This window comes from Convolutriloba macropyga, chromosome 1 (genome assembly GCF_964194025.1).
Source record: "Convolutriloba macropyga chromosome 1, txConMacr16.3, whole genome shotgun sequence".
NCBI lineage: Eukaryota > Metazoa > Xenacoelomorpha > Acoela > Convolutidae > Convolutriloba > Convolutriloba macropyga.
The window spans coordinates 67,250,755-67,276,841 of record NC_134468.1 but is presented as its reverse complement, the minus strand read 5'-3'; the positions used below and the strand labels follow the sequence as shown (position 1 = coordinate 67,276,841).

At 34.0% G+C, this 26,087-nt stretch overlaps 1 protein-coding gene across 1 annotated transcript; it reads right to left on the bottom strand.

Annotated features, from left to right (window-relative positions):
* Positions 1-602: 602 nt before the first annotated feature.
* On the bottom strand, positions 603-23,275 carry LOC142350846 (uncharacterized). The gene is made up of 6 exons (XM_075402821.1): positions 23,016-23,275; positions 19,795-19,996; positions 12,093-12,316; positions 9,277-9,466; positions 4,262-4,373; positions 603-1,310 (listed from the first exon to the last, which is right to left on the bottom strand). The coding sequence occupies exons 1-6, from the start codon at positions 23,119-23,121 to the stop codon at positions 825-827; spliced, it is 1,320 nt and encodes a 439-aa protein (XP_075258936.1). The 5' UTR covers positions 23,122-23,275; the 3' UTR covers positions 603-824.
* Positions 23,276-26,087: the final 2,812 nt, after the last annotated feature.

The window sequence follows — 26,087 nt, the reverse complement described above, 5'->3', positions numbered from 1 at the left end:
AAAATCTTTTGAATATCGGACACCTGAAAAGAAAATACTTGGAATTATCTTATTGCCAAAAAGACAAAACTTTACATAGTCTTTGATATTTCTATTTCATTGTATTTGTTAACTCAAAATTTCAATTGGGGCTTTCTTAAAAGTGAAGTTTCAATAAAAATTGGTTTCATTTAATGAATTATTTGATAGCGCATTTTTTTTCATCTGATGAAATCATATCAACATGAGGGCTTCGAAGTTTTCTTTTTTCGATATGGAAAACTCTTCAGAATTCCAAAAAATTGATAATCAAACTTTTTTCGTCTCAGAACAACGAGAAGCTTTTGACAAACTTTAGACTTATGCTTCAACATTGTTTGTTACGCACAGCCTCGAGCAAGCCTTCTCGTTAAAATTAAACAATTATTACTTTAGACGTTGAATAATACTTTACAGCTTAATTAGGTTTCTTTGTGGTTGAGATGCAAACAACTAGCCAACGAATAACATCTTAAACCTCTTCCCAGCTAAGTTAGTACAAAACTGTTCACACTTTTTTACCATAGGCCAAACCAGTCGTGGCAGGGTGGCAATTCGCAGCACTAGTAGGGATCGAAAAGTAAAACATTTGTGTGACGTGCGTTATAATTAAATTGGACACTTTGAAAATAATAGTATCATAATATAATAGCATAGAACCAATCCCAGCTGCTTTATTTATATTTTAACCCCAAAATTCCAAGTCCCATATTTTCCAAGATCAGTTATTACTATCAACTTCTTGTTATTGCATCCATGTTCTTGTTCTCACAGTCGATTCCGAAGATGTTGAATGACTCAAGAACTTATGCGCAATCGGGATCGCTGAGGTCGCATTCGTCCACATAAACTAATCCGTTATATACAAACTGATAGCAATATTTTGTACTGTATCCGAACTGGTTGAAGAAGTTGCAATCTGTCTGGTCCCCCCAAGGAGTTTTTACTGGGAATTTGCATTCCTGGCCTCCTTTTAACATGCATTTGCCGTCACCGCCGGGTGGAATATCCCCGGTTGTCGATTCCCCGCTCGTAGTGGTCGTGGTCGTTGTGGGTTGTGGGGTTGTGGTGTAGATACCATCGTTGTTCGAAGGTCCTCCGTCAGTGCAAGTTGGCAGTCCGCCGTGCGGTGCAGCCTCCGGACTGGCGTTGAGGAGGTTTCTGGCTTCGAGGGAGAAGGCAGGAGTGTTCTCGTAGTTTCCTCCTTCTCCATAGACACAGACTACAACATGCGCGTTGTTACCACAGAGTGCTTGGTCACAGCCAATGTGCGTAGTGGTGGACCACATCACCTAAATTAAATGAACAGTAACATCGCAATTATTAAAACTGTCATCAAACAGTTATCAAACTCTTTAATCAACTCTCGTTGCTATCACAAGCGCTGTTTTTTTTCTCCTCCCGCCAATTTTTCCAATTTGTGCCAATTTTATGAGATCTATTCTGCCCCCAGTGCTAATTTCAAATTTTTCCAATTTTTGCCAATTTTATGAGATCTATTCTGCCTATTAAAATCCTTCCACATTTTTCCATTAAACTAAAAACAATTGGTCGAAATATATAACACTCAAATTACAGGAGTGTGTTTTAATCAATGAGACACAGCTTTCAAATAGAGATGAATTTTTGATAGATTTCTATCGCTTAAAAAAACTTTGGTGGAGCGGGGTTGGAAACTTACTCTCCCTAATTTCTGCTGTGTACTTTGACAATAACGTTAGTTTTCGCGCTTTGCTATTGGTTGGCTTTGAAGAACTGCAATCTCACATTTTCACGATAGAGAGTCAGTTTCATCAAAGTTTTCAGTGGAAAACGCTAATACTTTTAAGCAATCGTTTAGGTCTGCGCTATACGCCTGCTGCAAATCAAAGTCTGCCGTAAATTAAATTTTTGCTGAGGCAAAGTTTTTCCATAAACTGTGCGTAGTAAATCACATCAGCCTGATCAATCGTATATTGTTTTTTGGTACAAATAACCCTAGAGTACAAATTCACAATATTGAGAGGCATGTTTGAAATATCTGCCATACACGTGGTCACACAAGCTTCATTTAATTTTGTCTCGGTTTCATTATTTTCTTAAATAGTAGTATTTTCTTACTTAGTTTTGTTACTTAGTAATTTTTGTTACTTGTAGCCCTGATTGATGGCATATGGATTTGTTTGGTAACATTTTGTCAAAGGAAGATTGCTGCATTAGCTTAGAGAATTCTGCTTGAAACTATTTGTTTCTTTTTGGGGGGGGGGGGGGGCGAAAAACGCCTATGATTTAAATACTGATTTAAAAAATCCATACTTTTATAAATTCTGATAACTAATAACATCGGAAGATCTTAAGGCGGGAGGTAGAGTCTCATTGTCCCTAAAAATAATTTGATTTGTAAATTTGAAAGTTCAAATCGCCTCAAAACAATCATACCATTCAAAGTGTAGTTCGTAGTATCCCAATTGAACCTATGATAACGCTTATAAGCAAATCCGGGAGTAGCTTAGCTTATAATTAATAATTGTTTTATATAGAACAATCAGTTAAGAGATGAGATAACGATGTTTTTTTTTGGCAAAAGGAAAAAAAATTTTAAAAATAATTTTAATTATTATCGTTTTCTGTGGACAAGATAGTAAAAAATATGTAAATATTAAAATATTTAATTTCTGTGATACCCAGGAGAAGGAAAAGCATTTTTGTAGAAATTGCTCAAAACGCAATGAAGTTCTACGAAAGATAAAAACTGCACATCTTGCAAAGTGGAAATTCAGACGAATTTTCTCATACTATTACAAAAGTTCAAATTTTTGATCAATGGCTTTTTCCTTTAAAAGAGTTATACGACAACAAAGGACCTTTTGCTCCCCTAGATGTTACAATTTCAGAAAAACAAAGAGAGAGGACAAGACTTTCAGGGTCCCCTAGACCTGAGATTTTTGGTCAACTAGTTGTGACGATTTGAAAAATACGTGGAGAGGGGGATATGACATAGATTGAGTTCTCTAAACAGAACGAAATAACTATTAGGTTTGCAGCGTAATTTTTACAAAACTTCTTTTCAATTGGAGTGAAAATTTGGTGTTCGATTAAATTTTCGGTTTCAGGTAGTTGTCTTTTCATTTTCGGCATTTTGACTTCTGTTCTCAGTACTTTGTCTCTAATTACTGTTAAAATGTTCCACCTGTACTATTGCACCTATAAAACGCAACTAAAATTTCTTAACCTAAAATTTTAGTTGCTTAATATAGGTGCAATAGAAAAAATATTTTTAACACTGATTTCAGTTTATTTTGTTTTCGTGCACAGTTATTCACATATAATTTCTTGGCAAACTAATTTTGATGTTGCTGGAGGAACGTTGATGTGTAGGGCATCAGTTCGTTCAGTTCTTTGGATTGTAACTCAGGATGTGTACTGCTGTGTTTATGTTTTTAATTAACAGAAAATTTTTAGAGCGTCGATTAGTTGGAATTAGTTGCTATCGCTTTCATCTGGCTCCATTTTTAGAAAATTTCTCTGGGAGATTGTAGGGTTGTAGCGTAAATTGACAAATGTGGGGAAAAGTTTGAGACTCTCACAGCTGTATTTGTTAACCTTGAAAGTTTGAAAAACATTTATAGGAGTACGGAAACAGCATCATTTCAAAAGGTGCTTTGTTCCACTTCATTTCGCGGGGCTTAAAAACAGTTAAACGGGTCACTCTCTAAAAAATGCTTTCAGATATCATCTCCTTTGTTTTCAGCAAGTTTTCATGTAGGAAGTGTTCAAAAACTTTAAAAGGGCTTTAATCAACACCTGTTGCGATAATAGCAGTTAAATAAACTGCCAGTGTAATAAATTTTAATGCCCGATCGACACTGGAAAAACACTTCAGCATTAGACTACGAGTTTATCACACCTTTTTTATCGCCGCTGTTACTAAGTAAACAGTGGCGATAAAAGAGTCGTGATAAACTCGTAGTCTAATGATGGAAACAGTTTGATAAAGCTTGATGATCGCAACAGGCATTGATTAAAAAAAATTACCACACGGTTTTTATCTCCCTCGAACTGATCATAACACATCGCCTTTGCCTCGGAGTTTGATGATTTCTCGGTGGCGATAACAACCGTGTGGTAATATTCAGACAACTTAATGTAATTTATTTGTTTTACCCACAAAAACTATACATTCCATGAATTTCTAAGTATGGTTTCTAAGAAAGATTCAAGTTGGCCATCCCTGCAATCAATCAACCAATTTGAATGTTGGTACCTGTGTAAGGTGTCCAATTGGGCCATGTTCATTCCTCGTACCACACTCATCGAAGCCACCTGGAGAGCCATCGGTGTTCATAGCGTACACATAGTCAGCGAGTTCATCCCACCTACAGGGTAACGTCACAATTTACTTGGTGCCAAAACACTACAAGTGTCAAGTCAAAGTATCCAATACGCTGATACGCAATTTTATAATAATCGATTCTTTTTGATTTTTTACGTTCATTAGTTCCATAACACGCCAACAGTTGGTTCAGAAAATATGTTATATCATACTCATCTTAACTAAGACGTTAATTTGGTTTCAAGCTCAGTTCTGATTGTTTCGTTTTGGATCAACGGATCTATTTTGTTTTGGGCCCTAGTTTAGCGCCGACACTGAGGTCCCTGACCAAAATTTGATATATCCAAAATGAGACCAATCAGACCTAAATGAACGCAAAAGAGGGGCGTCGTGCGTTCAAAATTACGCGATCTGGAAACACATATGAACGCAAGGAAGTTTGGTGATAGGCAACTTTGAACGCACGAAAGTCTGGAGATAAGCAACTTTGAGCGCGCGAAATTCTGACATAGGACAATTTCAAACGAACAAAAATCGACATTGTGACCCTCAAGCGCACCAAAATTTTCCGATTTGAAACAAAATTGGCAAAAACTGTTGAACTCATGGTTGATTCAGCACTCTTATTAGAGTGTTCACCCAAGTGAAAGCTTTTTAGGTAGAAAAACCTCAATTCACTTGAGTTCACAAGATGCTTATAAATACAATTTATTGACAACCATTCGGTTAAAGAAATTTAATACACATTGAAAAAGAGTTTTCGTTTAAAAAGTAACGTTGAGAAAGTAGTTCTTGTCAAGCCCAAATTTTCGATCTCATTGTATTCAAACACGTCTTCTGCCTCAGGCGCCCTCAGCCATTCCAAATACTGGCTGGTATACTGGCTGATATTCCAAATACTGGCTGAGAATAAGGATTTTACTGGCTGATCTTGACAGATCTTAATAATTGTTGCTCGGTTTCATAACTACGCTAGTATGAGACGGGGAGAAGGGCAACTTTCATATTCTCAAGATAGGTATCATGTAATTTTCAAATGGTTAAAACAAAATAAAAAAAATAAGTTCATGAGAAAATTTAGAATCTGATGTACTTTGGCGTGGCTGGAACCGCCTTTCACGGATCTGTAAATTTTGCTCGGTCAAAGCACGATGCACTGAATTGTCTTCCGTTGTTGAAGTTTTTTTTAAAGTTTCATCGTTGCACTAATTAAAAAAAGCGGGCGCCTTTCTGGTGATGGGGATAGCTCTCCGGGCTAAATTCTTCGTAGGATGCAGCATGTGTTCCTTTTTTCATTCAGTTTGAAGCAATTAAAGCAGAGGCGTTTTATTTGGCAATATTAAAATTTCGTTTTTTGATATTGGAATGAGACTAAGAATGATAAACGAATAAAATTTTTCTGAGAATAGGTAGAAAATATATTTGAACAAACGTTGTGCTGACTTCAAAAGGAAACAAAACGAAAGTAACAAAAGAGTGACAAAATTAAGAAATGGTTAATTAAAAAGTGCCACGCTGACCTGAACCATTAAATCACTGAATGAAACCGTGCACGGCACACAACTACGTTTTTATGTTCTTTTTCATTGATTCTTTCTTCTTTTTTGAGTGGAGTTCTGAATAGAAAAACAAAAGTTAAAGATATACAGTTATTACAAAGTGCGCAGATGCTGGTCTTCATTGCGTAAGAAGCATATCGCAGTCGATGTCTATAGCCTTTGTTTTCTTGTGTTTGATAGAATATTCAGCCCCGAACACACTAAGCAAGCGACAGGTTGAACTTTTTCAGGTAACATAGAAATGTATAGATGGCATGAAATTCAAATGGCCCCGAATTAACTTGGTGAGCGGCTGGCCATTTGAATAGGTTTTAAGCGCAGAGAATGTAGATCTGAATTATGCAAAGAGATCAACCTGGGATCATTTGAGTTCACAAGATGCAAAACGCCGAATTCCTAGAGTTATGGAACATTGATGGAGTTACAACAAAGATCATGCTTCAATAATAGACTTAATACCCCCTTCAACCAATAAGTTCATCAACGTTTTATTATTTATACTTGTACCAACTAATAATGCCTTATATCACAGCCATCACTCTATGATATTTATACTTGAAATGAATACATTATAGAAATGCTGTGGAAAATCTATATGCATAAGTAAGGAGAAAATTCTGGAAATGGACATATTAAAGTCTGGATCTATGAATTTTTGAACGCACGAAGAACGCACAAGAATATTAAACGCACGATAAGCAGGACATGCGTGCTTTTGAATTCACAAATAACACGAATGCGTGAAAATTTTTGGATGCCCGAAAGTTCGATGAATGCACGAAAATCTGGACACACTAACCTTTGAACGCATGAGATTACACAAAATTTTTGAACGCAGGAAAGTCTCGACATACCGAATGATTTTTCCACCAAATCATGGCGTCATCATTCAAAAACAATTAGTGTGGGCTTTGAGGACAATTTCTAAACAAACAAAACGAACCTTAAGAAAATACAGATTAAATAAAAGGATCCGTTTTTTACCGACTCTGGAAGCATCTTTTTAACGAAAAGTCACTACACGCATGTTATTTTTTGAAAACTATGATACATTACAGTACTTTACGTTATATCGAGCAATTATAATTTATTGTAATTTCAATCAAAATGTTGTATCAATCAAATCAAATTTTATCAATCTTATTTCAGTCAAAACAAACTTCATCATTTTTTATTCCTTCAAATCTATGGCAAATTTGTTTTCTTAGAAAAATAAGCAAAAGAAAAAATATATTTGTCTTTGTTTCGCATTACGTTTGCGCGATGTCCAAAGCATATCCAAGCCCGTGCCGAGCCCCCAGAGCCCATCAGGCCTTATTCATAGATTTTCCAGAGGCCAAGTCTTCGCAGAGAGAGTCAAGACTTGAGACTTATCTGGGCAGAGAGGCCAAGACTTGGGTTTTTCTGGGCAGAGACCCCCAGGTCTTGATTTTTCTCTGTCAATAGAAACCTCAGATATCGACTCTGGAATGTTCTTTTAGCAGCCTTGTATTTGACATGATCAGACTCTGAATCAGGCCTGGGACCTTACCTGATTATTTTCGAAGCTGTCTTATTGATTATGAAAATTTGGACTCAAAGCAGGGTAGGCATTTAATAAGCCATTATTTTGCGAAAGCTTCCTTGCTGGTAATAACATTTTTAAATATAAACTATGTTTGAGTTGTAGCTAAGGTGTGAAACTCTCTGAATGGACATTAAAAATTAAAATTTAGAACAATCGCTTTGTTTATTTGTATCCTGATTTAGCAGAAGTTAGTTTAGCATTAGTTTCCAGTAGCATTTTGGAGTGGATTCCAGTAGCATTTTGGAGTGAAAGTTCCGCTCGTAAGTAAATTTTAGCAGGGAGCAATTATGCTCCGAACAAGTTGAACGGCAGTCGGTGAGCACTGATGTCCAGTTGAACTACATTCTTTTTTGTTCATGTTAAGAATTCATGCTGGATTGAGTCGTATCAGTCACATAGTGAAAATTCCAAAAAGCGACATGAACATAATAATGGGAAGAAAAATAACTTACACTGATTCAGTAAAGAATTGCATCAAGGAGTAAGTCCGGGTTATCTTAATTGTTTTGCAGAAGGGTACTTAAACAATTTGAATAGGCTTCTCTGGGGATCCTCATTAAAATATTTGTCAGAGTTTTTTTTGTGCTGTTTTCCAAAATATTCAGTTAAGTTCAGTGTTGTAGCAGCATAATCATCAGACAGCATTGTTTTGCAGTAAAAAGTATTAATTTCTTGAAAACAAATGATTTTTTGACACTTCGGTTTTTTGTTTTCATGTCTGTGCTGATGATTTACAAATGTTAGCCGAGCTTAACGTTTGGTTAACTTTTAACAGGCCTCCCCTGACTGAGACCAAACTGTGTCCTTGAAACATCCTTCATATTTTTTTATATAAAAGACGGCTATCTTGTGAGATCTTACAAGACAAATAGTTTTATTGCAAAAAGATTTTCAAGATGAAGCCATTTGTTTCAAGATTCCAGAAAAGTTTTGAAGAAAATTTGTCTTGCAAGATTTTGCTAGATTAGAATTAAGTTTTGCAAAGATATTATTCAATTTCCAAAAGGGTTAACTGTAAAAGTATTGAACTTATTTTTCGCTATTGATAAAAGTCCCAGTGATTTTGTTTCCCCGGGTTGAGGTTTCCTTGACTTCTCGCTAGCTCAGAAGACAAAAGAAACGACAAAAATTATTACAAGTTGTCGGTTTGTACGGCTTCATTGACATCATTGGTTTTTAGTTAAGATCAATGGTTTTAGCGAGAATTACTCTGTTTGCTAGATATTGTAGCGTAATTTGTAACGTGTGTTCTTATATTAGGATATTAGGTTTTAAGAATGCATGAAATCGTTCATTTTTCTTTGCAGAATTTTTTTCAATTTTTAGTTTAGGATGTCAAAATTAAAGATAGGAGACATTGGAAGCAATTTTCATGATAATTTTCACTTTGCAAACTTTTTTCAATGGATCGCAAAAATTCATTGAACATTCTTCTTTGTTATGGTGACAAAACAAAAAAGTAGCTCAAAAGCTGAGCACGTACAGAACTCCATTTTTTAGTTGATATGATCGAAAACCGATCATTCCAAGAATACCGAAGAAAAATTCGTTAGGGTTTCCAATGTTTTTGTTCTATTTAAACTGAACGCAGCGAAGGTTTTGCTACGTTTAAAACTGACAATTCCTGAACCAGGGATTCCTCCTCCTTCTAGAACCCGCTGAAATTATAGGGGAAATGGTATAAAGCATTGAAAGCAATCGCGTTGAACTGTTTTTTATCACTGAGCGCATTTAGTTGAAAAAAAATCGGCGGATTGCTTACACATTTTTAAGAAAAGATCTGGAAAGGGTATAAGCAATAAAAGTAGTTTTGTTTTAACCATGCTTGAGTCGCTATCCATCCTGCATCCTTCTTAGTCTTGTCGTCGATTCCAGAGCTGATGCTGAAATTGTAGAGGTTCTCACCCACGTAATTAAAACCGCACAATTTCACCCTTCGGGAGCCATCTGAGTGTTCCAATTCACAGTTCTTGGCCTGCAGCTCTTCAGCATAATCCTTTGCAAATTTTGCTAAAAATTTATAAAATTGTCATAATGAAACCACAGAGATGGTTGCTTTACTATCTCAATGGTAACGGTGGTACTTTTAGTTCAACTTTTTTAAGCAGGGCAGAAACCTTATTTGATAGCTGAGTTAGAATTGCCAGCAAAAAAGCCTCCCTGAAGAATTTGTGATTTTTGTCTTAAAAACTGTCAGATCTTTTAATTGTCAAGATTTCCTGTAGAATATCTGAAAACTTTTCAATGAGTACTATTTTTGCATTATTTATAAAAATGCTACAAATGTCATCTTTTACGCCATCTTGACAAGTTCTCGCCGAGATCTATCCAGAGGTTAGTTGCTGATCAAAATAGTGTTGAAACATTTTAAAGACATGCTGTCCATTCGGGATGGCCAGTTCTCTGTTCATGGCCCGTTGTCCACTGGTTATTTTTTAATTTTTTTTTTAGTAAAAGTAGCTTCCCTCCCGCCGTCAAACTTTCCTCTATAGCCGGTTCGAGCGCTCTAAAGTTAAACCTCTTACATTTAATTTGCGTAACATGCCGTGACCATTAAGCTACATGGGCTCTGTGATAATTACTTAGAAGCTGGATTAAGTATAAAAAGCCCGATATACTTCTACCCTTGCTTAAAAATGTTACCAATTAAATGCTAGACAAACAAGACATCGCTCTGCTCCGAATTCGTTTGTTTCATATTTTGCATAATGAATATAGACTGGGCAAACTCAATCATATCAATAAAATCAAAATTCAGATAAACTGCTCAAACAGAGATCTCAAGTTTTCTTGATATGCAATGATTCAGATCCGAATTTAGTTTTCAGTACTGAAATGTGCTGCCTGAGTGATCAAATGCCCTGAGACTAAAGTTAGGGTGGCGTCTTATGCGTATTTCCTCTAAAAATTGTTTTGGTGAAATTTTTAATAAACTTCTTTTATTGCGTTTATTGCGTGATCAGTTTTCAGCGAGACAATGGATTTTGTCTCTTTATCAAAAACAAATTATTCAATAGATGGAAAAATAGGTATAGATTAAAATTAAATTGAATGACTTAGGAGAAATTGTACCGAAGACTGAAAATATCGAAATAAAACTTGATTTTGCTTGATGCAAAAGGATGTGCACAGCATCAAAGATAGAGAAATTTCCAGAAACTCAAAACGTCGATATGGGGTATTTTCGGATCTTTCACATTATAGCCCTCCATTGAAATTATTCCCCCCCCCCTTATGGTATAATTGCTATGATCGGGGGGCGGGACTATAAGTTATCTAACCTCTAAGCTGGGGGGGGTGCTATTATGGAAAAGACCCGTATTGTCATGTCCTGATGCACATGGCGTTGGAGTGCAGTGAAGACTAACCGTTTTGTCATTAAAATTGACACCGTTTTTTGTAGCTATTTGAAGTTGATTCATCACATCGTCATCGACCCGTAACAAATTCTTATATTGAGAAAAAGGGCATTCTGTTTCTTGTGAGCTTTTTCACATTTTATACGAAAAAAAAATAATTTAATTTTGAAAAGAAAATATCTAATTTATAAAAAGAAGACGGGCAATTACACAGAGGGCCCCTCACAGCATCAGAAGAATGCATTGCAGCACAACGGTTTTAGTTGAGAGATTTGCTTCAAGTCTTATGCAACATTGCATAATTTCATAATGCAATTTTGGCCTAATTGCTGCGCTAAACTTATTAAAAAGAGACAAAGATGTCGGAAAAGGCCCCCTTTTTGTTCACATCACTACAATGAAGGGCTATTTTTATTCAGCCCGTGTTAAAGTAACGCTGTTTGGTTCAAACCAATGATTGCTCCAGTGCACCTTAAAGTGGCTTATTTCGGCAATTTTTGTGAGATGCAGAACTTTCTCCCGCTATGACCCTAGTCATTCTACTCGAGTTTATATACAAATATTTATAAATTCATTGATTACAATAGATTATTTGTAAATAGTTTAACAAACCAATATACTTTATAAATTTTATAAATACCGACTAAACTTCGATAAATACCGACTAAGAGATCGATCTCTGAAAATTGGGAAAATATACAGTAATCTTACCGGAAGTTTAATCGGGGAAACTGATAGATATAGGGTAAGATTGAGTTATGGTGCGCTTTTTGAAGCAGGAAATCCAAAAACTCTAACATTGCCGACGGGCGCACTGTGAATTAAAAATTTCCTCTGGAATTGATGGACTCCGAGTTCCTATCGGCAAAACCAAAGATATTAAGATTCACGCAAATATTTTTCAGAAATTTTGAGCGATTTTTATCACTGGCGGTGGAAATTACCTCCAATTCGAAAAGCTTGGCAAAAATTGATGAAAAAATTGGGGGAAAACCACAAAAGTTGTTTGAGAGACGTAGCTAAAAAATGTATTATTTCTTTCTTAAACATTCATTCTTCGATTTTTTTAGCTGTTTTTCACTAGCTATCGAATATTGAAGCTAAAAAGCAAAATCGGATTTTGAAAGTGACACAAACAGTATCGTTTCAAAAAAATATAGAAAAAATTCCATTTATTTGCACGAAAAGACCGTTGTTGACTCGCCTTGGCTGCGTTTACATGTGGTTCAAAGCAGGAAATGTGGTGCGTTTTTGCATGGCCTTTCAGAGGTACAAACCCAAGCATTCGTTCCACTGGACAGGACTAAGCCCAGCAGCAGCCCTGAGTATGTTGTGGTTGCAGAGAGCACCCTCGGCCATGTCGTCAGTCTCCTTCAAAGCCCCCACACTGTTCTCATTTCTGGAGTAGCTCACCTGGACACTGCTCTTCTTCTCCCCGTAGTATGCGTAGGTTGAGGGGTCATTCGTGCATTTCACCCATTTGTTAGGGAAGTCACTCTCACTGAAACATTTCACACGTATCAGATTCCCTAGTCATTATCTTACAAGATCAGTGTACATAATATTACAAAACTCACAGGTGTTACAAGACTATTTGGAAACCAGTACACAAAATTAAAGGCACTCTAAGACTATGACGTCCTCTAAAAGGAGCACACTAAGAGGAGCAAAAGCAATAGGGACAAATTTTGAATTAAAAACTTGGTTACTTTAGGTGAGAGTAAAATGTTCAACATTTGTGGAGTGACATTATCAACTTCAACTGATTAAACTAATTTAGTTCATTCAGGGTTTTTATGTTTTAGGGCTTCTAGCACTCGTTTCTTTCGGAGTGAGAAAAAATTCATAGGAGAGTTGATCGGATTTTCTAGTGTAAGTAGTATTATACACTTTTGAAAGGATTATATTTATGATAACTTTCAGGTTTTTCGCCATTTTTCAGTTGACTGTAAAATACTTTTAAAAACTTGACTGACAAATACTTCAAATTCTGTTAATTCCCAAATATCGCATAAAAACTTATAGAACTTGAAATTTGAGCTGCATCGTCTTTTTATTTTACAGCCAATCATCGTTTCTAGCAAAAAAATTGAAAACATAGTATTTTGACATTGTACATGAACTATAAAAGTATCAAGAACAACTAGTTATTCTGCCGATGTTTTGCAAATTTTGGTTCTTCACCTCCGATGTGAATAAAAACTCTTTGTTTAATTCTGAATTACTTGTTTTGACAATTTCGTGGTTCAGTTTTGTTTAGTTGAATCTGAAACATTAGGTATAGCTTTTATAATTAAACCCAATCCCTTACAATAGTGGAAAAGCTTTCCATTTGTTTTTACTTTTTTATGAATCAAATATCTATCTATTGAGGTCTAAAAGAGCACAGTCAAAAAACTTTTTTAAAGAGCCCCATGATTGTATGAATTTAAAAATTGCGTTTTTTTTTTCAATTTCGGTCTCGTACTAATCCGCATCACTAATTTTTCTTTTCAAAATTGTATTTTATTTTATGCATGGCAAATTAGTTTATTTGTATTTAATTTAAGAAACGATTAAAAATAACTAATCTAAAAGATATATTAGCCCCTAATTGTATATAATATATCTTAAACCGGACATTACATCGAAACTCGTACGAAAACAAACAAATGTGCTTGATTTTGTCGAGTGGTTTATTATGGCCCAAGTTTCATGATTAGAGTTATACGCCAGAGTTTTGAAAACATTGACAGTAGGGCATATTTAGTTAATATTTGATTAAGTTTGATTTATTCGTCACATTTATCCACATTTTGTGTTTTTGATTTGTTGTCCAACAAAAACTGCTAACAGAAGGCCAATAAACCAAAAATGAAAAAAAATTTGATTTTTAGTTAGATAAATTGTCTTCATTTTACTGATAGCCGCACTAAAAAGGCAAATTACTGCTAGGAACGTACTCATAACATCGAAATTAACAAAGTTTAGTTTCTGAATTATGTTTTAATTCATTATTAATAAAATCAAGAACTCTTTCCGTAGGCTAATTGAATGCAAAAAGCTGTCAAAAAAGCAGTGACGTAAATTGTGGACAATTGTGAGAAACCATTGCCACATTTTCTACAATTCTGACAAACTAGCTGAAGAAGGACAAATGTACGTTTTGAGGCGAAATGATTCGAGCACTCCAGCGATCAAATTCTGATCATAAATTGCCAGAAACATTTAGAGCAGTTATTCATAGCTATTTAAATTTTTGTTAGATAAGTTGCCAGTTTATCGTTTAAATTATTACTTTAAAAATGATTGATTTTAACAAATGAGTGTTATCACTAGAAAGCACGTCCAACGTAGAGTATGAACGTTAAAGTTTTTTCAAATTTTTTTGAGGATTTATCAAAGTCAAAATTCTTGCGAAGATTTCACTTTTCACGCTGATTTGTACACGTTTTGTTTTTATAAAAAAAATAATTGAAGTGGTCTCTGGGCAACAAAATACTTCATTAACTGTGACATTAAAGTTCCTCATTGAAATTTTACCGATTATTTTTTGTTCTTCATGTTTTTGTTACGGATTCCGAATACTGACATGTCTCAGTGAAGCTTCTAGGATGCATTAACAGACGCGAATATTGTACAATGTTTACAATTTAAAGCATTGATCGCTTTCAAAATATTTTTTTTTACAAACAGTTGGTATTTTCCTTACATTTTTAATAATTTGTTTGTTTTATCTTCTTATTTTGTAATGCTACTATTACCCTTTCAGTTGTTTGATTCCGCATATATTAATTTACATGAATTGATGAGCAATTTTTGCTAGAGCAATTTTTGATAATTCCCAGGGACCAACAGGTTTTACTTCAATCATGTTTTGCTTGATTAACCATGGTTATATGAGTTGAGTAATCTTTGAATTTGATTTGCATTCTCAGTTTAGATTTATGGGTGAGTGCAGAGATAAATTTTTGTGCTCTTTTATAAATATATAAGAGAGTTTAAAATCTAATCGAAATTAAGAGATTCTCAAAAGACAATACATTTTGAGATTTTGTTTGAAAACGGGATAGATATTGATTTTTGAATCTTGTCTAATGTTTGTTCCTTGTTAATATTTGTTGTGCACTTGATAAAAGTTTTTTTCTACTTTAGAAACTTCATCAGAGTTGATTTCATGTCTGTCGTTTCGCTGGCTCGAGTGTTTATCCCAGTGAGGTTAAGAAATTTGACTTCCCTGGAATGAACCCTTTCTTGAATAAACGCCGCTCCTTTATTGAATCTTAAATTTTTTTAGACTAATTATTTAAAGGCAGTCAATCTCTGCTTCAGACACTTGAGAAAAGATTGTGGATCTGTGAGGTCGAAAAATTATGTGCCATCGCATATTAGTCAGCCTCCTAGTTTTCCAAGTTTAATAGTTTTGACCAATATTTGAATTGAACAATTGTTACCAATGCCGTGCTAGGGCAATTTGTGGGTGAATATACAAAACGATTCCAGAAAAAATGTTCGCGGAAGTATCGCTACCAAATAGGAAACCTGCCCCGATAGCACTTCAATCCAAAGCAGCCCAGACAGAAAAAGCCGAAGAAAGCAGACAAAACAGTGTCCCCACTAACCATAGGATTAACAGCATTTTAGTAGGATAGAAATATAATAGTTCAAATTAATAACAAAATATATCGACGGTACTCGCCTTATCTGATCAAAAGCCTTAAAATCTAATGATATAATACCAAAAATAAATAGAAAATGATGATTATACATACGAAAATGAATTTTCTAACGCCGGAGGCGAATACTAAAGTAGCCAATTAGTTACTCAGCATTGAGTACAGCTTTCGTTTATTGTTCCGACCCCCACCTTAGTGGAGAGGAGGAACTATATACTCAACTGGTTTTTTTTTTGTTCAGTCAATTTTGGCCGATCGATATATTCTTCGTAGAGAATTGTGAATGGTATCATTGAAAAGCCCGTCCAGCGTATAATACCGAATTATAAAGATTTTTTCGATTTTCGTTTTTACAACGAGTTATCGAGGTTTAAAACTTTGTGAACATTCGACTGTTTTTGTTCACATTTTCAAAAATTTTTGCTAAAGCTTGGCACAATTTCGCTGATATAGTTCAAAATAAGTTAAAATGTTTATTGACAGAGTGTCGTTGTTACCTATAGAGATCGAAAAACGTTGCTGATTTGTTTGATTGAAGTTTTTTTGGCTGAAATTTCGATAAAATTTTCAAAATTCAAACTTTTTTCATCAAAAACGGCACCAAATATGATTTTTTGGTCCACTTTGTTAATGTTTGCCAGACTTAGTGACCTAGAAACATTAAAACTGACTCCCTAATATCCAAAAAAGCGTTAGGTGCAACTAGGGGCCGTATGAAAGTCTTCTGGATTTAAAACTTTGCCGTTTTTTGCAGATTTACCTCGATAAATATACAAAAAGCATCGTTCTTTTCTATAATATTTGAAGAATTCCACGCAAAAACTGGTCTAAATCGCAAACACTTTGAAAATTTGGTCGGCTTGCCGGGCGCTTAAAAACAAAAAACATCAGGGAGAGGTTCGACAACATCATGGATTCTTAGAATCAGAGACTTTTTGGTTTTTATTTTGACGCTGCCCTTTTTCAAACTGTTTTGCTCTTGTTTTTTAATGTTAAATACTGACTATGTATTTTGTCACGACTGCGTTAATGACAACTCCAATTTACGTAACTTTGAGGCCGATTGTAGATACAGTTTGTTTTCAGAGAACCAAGGGGTTTTTATGGCTTTGAGGAAGAGTTTTAGTAAAATTTATCTTAATTATTGTACTTGCCGTCAATTGTTGCTCTTTTTGCAGTCTGATTTTTAGGTTTCAGCGCTCAAAGATCTAAACTTTTTTCTCAGGAGGTGCAAAGGAACTTTTTCTTTTCATTCTGTTAATACTTAATGTCTCTTATGTTATTGAATGTATTGTTATAAGAAAATTTCTGTGATTTTTTGAACTTGTCAATTTTTTTATATTATTTTAGTCAACATTTTGTATATTCTCAGTAAGTACAAGTCAATCTTTTCTCCATATAGAATTCAAGCTGATTTTGTGGCCCATTGTTTTAACAGAAGGTTTTCTTGCTTTTGGTACTACGAGTTGCAAAATTTTCTGATTTTTGTGCATAATTTCCAATTTTTGCTGCTGTTTTTGTTTCTTTTGTAAATTGTAACATTATTAAAAAATCTAACTGAAAAATTTTCTGCAAAATCTGAAACTGAATATAATGTTTGTTTTCTTAACATATGGTTTGAAGGGCTGCGACACCGTTCTCCTGCAGAAATTGATAGTTTTTCACTTTTGCCCTTTATTTGTTGTTAATTTTTGTTGTCATATGCCAACTATTATGTAATTCAAAGTCTCAGTTGCCAATTATAGATAAAAAAATAAAATTGATAAATAATATCGATAAAAAGCTAATGTTTGTTTCGACTTTCGAATTAAACTTCTAAAAATAAAGATTATTAGTATTCTTCAACTAATCGTTTTTGTTCTGGTTTGCGTTTATTTCGTATTATACACTGATGTATCATTTTCGTAAATTAGCCTCAAAATTTAGAGCTGTTTTTAATGTTTTTTTGAATCATACAATAATTTTTCTGTTGTTTAAACGTTTTAAATGATATCTTCAGGGCTTAGACAATTTGTTTCAGAAAAATTTTGTGAAGTTTAGATACTTTTCAGTTTTTGTGGTTCTTTTTGTTGTCATTTTGTGATATCCGTTTTACAAAAAGACGTTATGATGGTCAAAAGAGAGGCAAATAAAGTTGGTATATTCTCGCGGTTAATATCTTATAAATTTAATGGCTTCAAAACTGTGGTTTCGTAAAGTTGATTGTATAAATTATTAGTTTAGCTTGTATTTAATGTTATTTTATAGTCTTATGATTTAGTCTTATCAATAACAGTTGCAAACAATTTTCCGAGTAGTTGAAAGACAAACTTTCTACCCTTTTAGTCGAAAACTTTTGTTGGCTATGAGTTTTGAAAATACTTTTTGTAATAAAAAAAGATAGATTTTTGAGATCTGCCAATTTTTTTTCTGTTAAATTGTAGCTAAGCTTCTCTATATACAATTCACATCATATATCTATTACATACAATTTGCTCTTCATAGTGGTTTCATTTTCCTCAAATGGTCTTTCATCTTGGAACAAGTTTTCATAAAACCAATTTTCGTGATTTTTGCATATTTGCCCCTTTTTTGTAGGTTCTTATTCTCTTTTCACAGTATCAAAATAATGGGTGTCATTTGATTTACAATTTTTGTTACCTTCAAAAAATTTCGTTGAAGATTTCTATTGTTTTTAGTGATCTGCTTAATTTTTAATTGATTGGGGGCGTGGATTGTTTTCGTGCTTAATTTTTCGTGCAGCTGTTTAGTTTTTGCCTGTACTTGTCGTTTTTTTTGAGGTCATGTTACATATCCTGGATATTGAAAGGACTCAGTCACTCTCTATTGAGATATAAGAGACTCTCTCATTGATTTCATTTGATGCCTAATGTTTCTAATGAGTTCGAATTTAATTCTTTATTTTAAACTTTTGCCCCTTTTGCTAATTTCTAGTCGACTTGTTGCCACGTCGCATTAAGGAAACATCCCATATGTTGTCACAAAAAAAGTTCCGGTTAGTCTTCTGGGTATAAATTTTAGCTGATGCCATTTTGATTTGGTTATTAGTGATTTCCAAAAAATGGACAAGGAGTTTTGGTCGTAATTAATATTTGTAACTATTTGATTTTTATTGCCGTTTTTTCTGGTAGTCAAATTATGGTAGCCACAGGTCTCATAGGTCCTCTACAGTAGATTTTTTATTTTTTTAGTAGTTTGTTGAACTATATGTTGATATGTTAATTTTTTTTATCTCTTCCTCATTTGGTAGAAAATTAAGTGAAAATTGTAGATGAGCAGGGTCGGAACTTAATGTGCGAACGCACATTACCGAGCCTCCTGGTTCTTTTTTATTGACGTCAATAGATATCTCAACAAGTCAATTATAGATGAAACGCTTTTGTCCTAATTATTAAAATTAAGTCTCAATGATCAAGTTCGTATTCCAAAATACGCAATATGTCAGAATACTCAAATATTACTTCAGTCGCAAATCGGAATTTTTTAATACGACCAATATTTCTAATTTCCAGTATAACTATATAGCACATTTTTTGAAATAAATTTTGATAAAATTTGAGTCGAACGAATTGTGACAAGCTATTCCTGTAAATGATAAATCCGAACAAAATGGTTAAAAATTGCAAGCGTCTACCGGTCACGAAAAAGGCTTAGCCCTAATCTTGAAAATATTTAGTATTTGCAAAAATTTGTAAATTAAACTTTGTGAATAATTGGTTAACAATGCATAATAATTGCAAACCTAATACAAGCCTCATAGGAATACGGGTAAAAAAAGTTTGGTCTGTAAATGTTACAGATTTTAAATTTTTTTTGGAAAATTTGTTTATTATAATTTGATGTTTAACAATTTATAAAACATATCTTTTAAAGTAAATTTAAGAAATTTGCAAATTAAAAACTAGCGAATGACTATGGGGTGGCTTTTGCTTTCAATTAACCAACTGGGTTTATTGTAGAGTGCGCTTTAACCAACGAAATTACATTCCAATTTCCTTTCAAATTTACTAAATTGCTTAGGTTCAAGTAATGAAAGCGACAAGGCAGAAAATTTTGCCTGGAAAATAATGCCTGGAAAATTGAGTTTTAAAAAAAATACAGTTATTCAAATGTGTTTAATAGGCGTCACTCTTATAATTTATTAAGATTATAGAAGTGAATTCTAGTAATTTAAGTGAGTAAATTTGCACAAAAATCTGTACGGGTAGTTTTGCTATCGTTTAGTTAGTTTCAAGGATATATGAAAGACCCAGCCTAGTGACATGTTAGTTTCTGACAGAACAAAATGTTAGCATAATTCATGTTAATAATTAAAGATATTTACGAGCATGAACAGCTGGTTGGGTCGTTGCTGTCGTAGCAGACGGGGTTGCAGTTTGCAATTGGGAAATAGCATCTATCCGTACTATTGACACACTTTTTCAGGTAGGGACAGCAGAACTTGTCTCCTGCACAATTTTTGCTATACATGCAGTTGTCGCATGTGTCCTTGCTGTTGTCCGCAACACAATCGTCGTTTGCCTCAGCTGTAATAACAATTGAATTAGCTACTCAGACTGCATAACAACCCAGGCTGAGATACCCGGCCGGATCTAGTCTCAATCAGAGCTTGAATCCGAAAGATGGCAAGTCAGAGTGCTTGCTGATCATGAAAATTTTCAGAAAAGACAGTTGCTGAATGAATTCATTAGATTTTTTAGAGTGTTGAGATTCAAATCAAACTCAACACTTGACAAATCATAGGTGCCGTATATAACTAAAATTGAGCAATTTTCGTTAATTATTTTCAAGTGATTGTATACAGTCTTAAAATCATTTGAAATTTTTTTTCAAATTTGTCATTTTTGGCAATTTCTCATGATTTAACAGTCCACAATTTTTGAATTTTCATCTTTTCCCCTGTCAAATAAAAATATTCAATCCAAGAAATCGATCCCACTTAAGATTTTTTATAAGATCTTGAACTAACGATTGTAAGTTTTGGTGCTTACTTATAGAGACAAGCTTATTATCTTTTTTTTCGCAAAACAGGTTTGGCCATTGCGGAGTTGAGATACCTTCAAGTTGGACACTAAGTGAAAAGCCCTGTAATACTTTATCCCTCAATTTAGGTATCCACTGGTTTTCGCACCGAATGCATCTATAATCCACAATTGTGCCTAATTTCAGGCACACATTTGAGAGTGTAAAAGTTGTTAAAGCCTTATTAATTGATCGTGAAAACGTAGTTGAAGGACTTTTTAGTTAGGCATAAAAAATTGTTTAAAGCTTATTATTATACAAACTAAAGGTGAGCTTATCAGTTATTAATACCAGCCAATCCAAATAGAGAAAGAAAGAGAGAGAGAGAGAGAGAGAGAAGACAGACAAACAGACAGACAGACAGACAAGTATATTTGTATATATATATATATATATATATATATATATATGTATTTATATATATATATATATATAAATGCAGAAAAAGAAGCAAAAAATTCATATAAATTTATCTAAAATTCAAAACACATAAATTTATCTAAAATCAAAATTTCCACATTCTTAGAAATTTATAGAGTTTGGTGTTGAGAGATATTTCCATATCGCCAAAAGTAAATTTAATTCTTTTTGAATTGAGAATTTTTGAAGAACTACCAACTCTTTCCTCTGCCTGGAAAACCAGTAGGCAACAGTACGAAAGATAGCTCAATTTTGTGAATACCTTAATTTGTCTACAAAAGTTTTCATCAACTTAGCCGTTGCAAAAATTCAAACTTTAGGCTATTCAGAAGAGTGTCAACGTGTCAAAAATCAATAAAAATGAATTGAAGGTTTTTCACTGACAAATCAATGAACACCGGTCAGTGGACTATTTTCATTGAACAACTGTAAATAAAAGTAGAAAAAATTGCATTAAATCAATTGAGTAATTTCATAAGCTGACCTCACTGGTCGTCACTCATTAGTTCAAAAAAATTGCAGGTAAACAATAAACGTTTCTTCACAATTTTCCAAATCAAGAAGTCCCTCTATTTTGTCTTATTGTTTATCCTTCAGTAATTACCTGTTAAAAAATACAAAAAAAGTTGAAACAAAACAGTCAAAAAGTTTCTATTTGCTGATTTCAATTGGAAATCACCCATAATTTGAAATTAGCAAGAATACACAGTAATCTATTCATATGTTACTTTTAAACCAAATATCACCCTAGTGAGTGTCAGCGATAATAGACGGACAAGAAGAAATTGTTACAGAAAAATATCCTCGTTTTACAGACAGAAAGGTTTACCTAAATGCTAGGTTTTATTGATGAATAGCCAAATTATGAAATTAAATGTTGTTAATTAACAAAATTTTAAACCACTTTTGAAAGCTCAAAAGCGCACTAAATTAGGAACGAAACGTAGATACATTGAGTGCAGATTAAAGAAACAATAAGTGCGGAATAGAGTTAGGCTCAATGCAAAAAAAGAGATACCTAAAGCGAGCAAGAACGTTTTACACAGCGCGCGAAAAATAGGTTACAAAGCTTATATCTCAATTCCCCGGTTGAAACTTGTACATTTTAGCGGAAAATTTTGCAAACAATTCTTTTCATTTTTGACCGATTTTGCTAAAGTATCCATTGTTTGCACTAATGTTACATTTTCAATGTATTAACATAAGAAAGACGAACATGAGATGCACAGATCGGGCACATTTGCCCGTTTTGATTTGGGTGTACCTCTGCGGTATAATGTAATAATTGTGATGAAAATGATTATTGTAAGCTGCTTGGTTTTTCAACAGCCTCAAGGTGCAGATGAGAAACAATTATAATTAATTTTTTGACTATGAGATTGTTAGGAAAATTTTTAATGATGATTAGCAGTTTTATATGTGTTGCAGAAGCTCAAAATATCTTGTTAACAGAATCAAACACACATTTAGCTTTAAATTGCGGTATACTTTCAATGAGAAATTGGAGGCGTTTCAGTGTTTTTCAGTGCCGATTTTCTAAAATATACCGAGTCCCATACTTCGAATCGTATTCTTGAGTGGATAATAATGACAGTAAGCAAAACTATTTCAAATGTGCTTCAAAATTTGAAATATCGATCAATGATGTCACGGCTCTCTATCACTTTTGTCCACACCGATATTTCACTGTCTTCCAGGGATGGTTTTATTGCCTAATTTCAATAGCGTTATTCCATTCGACGAAATGAAAGGAAATTTAGTTGGCAGAAATTAAAGAACGATCCAACGCAATTCTAAGCGTTAGCAGCAGTTCTACGGCGTCCTGATGACAATTAACTGATTTGAAAAATTATCTTTTTGAGTTTTTTCTCGAGTAATTACAAGAAGAGGAAATTTAGTGCAGATTGTAAACTTGGGTTGCGTTTTATCTAGGCTTTCCGGTGCTCAAGTCTGCCTGGTCAATATTTTTTGAGTCCTGTGACATCATCCTTGGCATACAAAATGAAAGAAAAGAAATGCACAAACGTATTAGCTCAAAAGGATCTCAAAAAGTACAATTTTAATATTAAAAATAAATCGCTCAGAAAAACTACAGTTTTTTACCTGCTGGTGAATGTTCTGCAAGTAGGTCTTTGCAAACTTTATTGGCATTGTCATACAGGGCACCGCCTGCTGCGACGACACACATCAACAGCAAAAGGCACTTCATTTTTTCCAACTTTAAATTCTCCAAAAGAAACGTTTATTTAGCCAGTTAGGATGATTGCAGAGCGCGTGTCGTTAGTAGAAAAAATAATCTAAGTTGAAAGTTTTAGCTATTTATACACAAATGGCGCATTATTTTTTGACTTCAATTATAGACAAAAAACTGTAATTATCCTAAGAGGCTTCTCTTCCCTAGTTTGTTCACACTTGAATTGATCAAAGGCAGTTATGGCGACAGGAGGCTGTAATGGAATTTGAAGAGTTCCAATTATTGCCAATGACGTGCACCAAATGGAACCAAATTGAAAATTAAGTCTGAGAGCTGTGAACACAAGTTGGTTTGATCTCCACTTGTCGATGAAGAGGGCTTGAGTGCATATCGAATATCTGTCGATATTTTCCGTCTTATTCGTCTGTTAGCTGAACAGAAAAATGACAAAATGACAGGAACTTTTTGACGACAATTTGAGAATGTCCCGCCCAGTGCGTCGATTCTCGGTAAAGCATGGCGAGAATACCGCGAAAGTACCATTCCTGTTAATTCCCCCGGAAGTTTGACAACTTCTTGGCGGGAAGTTAGCAGGATGAGCTGGAAAATTATAATAAAATATTTCTCGGATGTTGATGAATTCTTAGCAAAAATGCTTTTATCATCTATAATGGCAATAAAAATCATTGTTCCGACCCCCCCCCCCCTTCTTTAGTGGGGAGGGAGGAACTATATACTTAAATGGTTTTTTGTTCAGTCAATTTTGGTCGATTGATATATTTATTGTAGAAATTTGTGAGTGGTATCATTAAAAAGCGCGTGTATCTTAGAATATGGAATTAAAAAGATTTTTTTGAATTTCGTTTTTTACAGGGAGTTATCGAGGTTTAAAGTTTTGTGAATATTCGACGGTTTTTAATCACATTTTCCGTAATTTTTGCTGAAATTTGGCCCAATTATGCTAATATAATTTAAAGTAAGTTAAAATTGTTAACGGTAGAGTGTTATTGTTACCATTAAAGGCAGAAGAGCGTTGATGAATTTTTCGATTGGAGATTGTTTTGGTTAAATAAATTTGGAGATTGATGACATTTTCAAAATTCAGACATTTTTCATCAAAATTGCATGAAATATGTTTTTTTATCCACTTTGTTTAAGTTTACCAAAATTGGAGACCTGGAAACCGCTGACACAACTACGTAAACTCCAAAAGACAGCTAGTGTAATATATCTCCGAATGTTATTAAAAACTGACAAGGCTTCATACAAAGCTTCATGACCGTTTTTCATTCAAGGCTTCAAGTGACCTCTAACACGTTTCAAATGATCTTATGCTGGGAATAATTCAGAGCACTTAAAAAGCATCCAATAAAGAAGGCTCCAACCGTATTTAAAATTTTGCTTCAGATTTAGGAAAGTGTGTATGGTTGCTTTTATTTGTTGAAATCATACTAGTCACTCCAGGCAAATAAAAATGTTCTGTCAGAATTATTAATTTACAGGCGAGGGGGCTCTTAATATCCGCAAAGAGCATATTCTACTCTAAGGCCTCTTATTCGCAATCTTTGCATAAGATACTCCAATATATATCAAATTAATAACTAAAATTTAGCCTTATAAGATGAGTGAGAGATGAGACCAAACGATGAGTGTAAACTCATCTTTAAAAAAATTTCTGCATGGTATTTTTTTTTGCTCTCAAATAACATGTACGGATATGTTTGTCCCTTGTTGTCATAATTGAAGCAATTTCTGCTAACCTTGGCTTTATTTCTCAAAAAATAATGAAAAAAATTAAAAGTTATCAGAAGTTTTTTAATTTGATATCCATTTTGAATTTAACCTGTAACGTTTATGAAACACAATTCTCAAAAAATGATAAAATTTTTACGAAGAATGAGGCTCCTTATAGAAAAACGCTTACATGGCAAACCATCAAAAAAAAAACAAAATCCTCAAAGTTCTATTCTAAAGCTTTTGACCGTATGTCGTTTACTGAACACAACTAATGAGAAAAACAGTCTTTGAATTAGCTTTTGTTTACTTGAATGCATTTTCAATGAAACTAACGAAACAGGGTAAACTTTATTTCCTCCTATTGTTATGCACTTGGGGTACCACAACAGTTTGAGATTTAACCCAAAACGTGCTTCGTTTGCGAACAAATTATCATCTATTGGTTTTAGATAGAGACATTAAAGGCAATATTGAATGCCCTTTGTGATATATCAAGAAGTGGCGAACTTAGCAACTTAAGTTAAAACTTCGATATATTTATAGAAAACTTTCGAACCTGAGGTTTGGAGAAGTGAAATTGAAAAATGGCTTCTAATTTGAACCGAATCGTTGATTCAAATTTGTTCATACCACAAGTTCATCAGTGTACATAAACCATAAATTTGTGTGATAGATTCGACCTTCCCACCACCAGATCGGATCAGAAACCATCTCCTACCCTCCCAGTAGATAGAAATGACATGTTCTCAGGTAGAGAGAACAATGTGTTCAGTGCAAAAAACTGCACGAGTACTTGCCAAATACAACAAGGGGAAAAACTGGTTCACAACTAAGGTGTAAATTAACCCATATCAGTTTATCTATATCTGGACGGATCTGTATGTTTTCATACTGTTATGGACTATAAATAACTGTGAAATTTTGTACATTTAAGCCATTTTGAATTCAATTGTTAAAATAAAAAAAATTCTTTTTCCTCGTGCTCGATACCGCGACAATGATTTTCAGACCACCAAACGACCGACAAACCTCTGATCTGCAGAATGCTGAATCTTGTACAGCGTGGATTATGTCCTTTGTGGCGAAATGTCGCGCAGAGAAGAAAAAAGATAAAGTCAACGCCAACGTAAGATCATGGACCTACAGGTAACAAATCTCTTTCTTAGTATATGCTGCCAGGACGCACTTTTTATACTTAGAAGCCTTATGAGCCCTAAACGATTATTAGACACTCCTTTTAAGGA

Bases quoted from the DNA above. Each gene is read 5' to 3' on its own strand.
- LOC142350846 (XM_075402821.1), bottom strand. From the start codon at position 23,121: ATGAAGTGCCTTTTGCTGTTGATGTGTGTCGTCGCAGCAGGCGGTGCC. The intron at 19,997-23,015 runs GTAAAAAACTGT...TTGTTATTACAG, and splicing joins TGCAGAACATTCACCAGCAG to CTGAGGCAAACGACGATTGT. The intron at 4,374-9,276 runs GTTAAAACAAAA...GTTACCCTGTAG, and splicing joins TGGATAGCGACTCAAGCATG to GTGGGATGAACTCGCTGACT.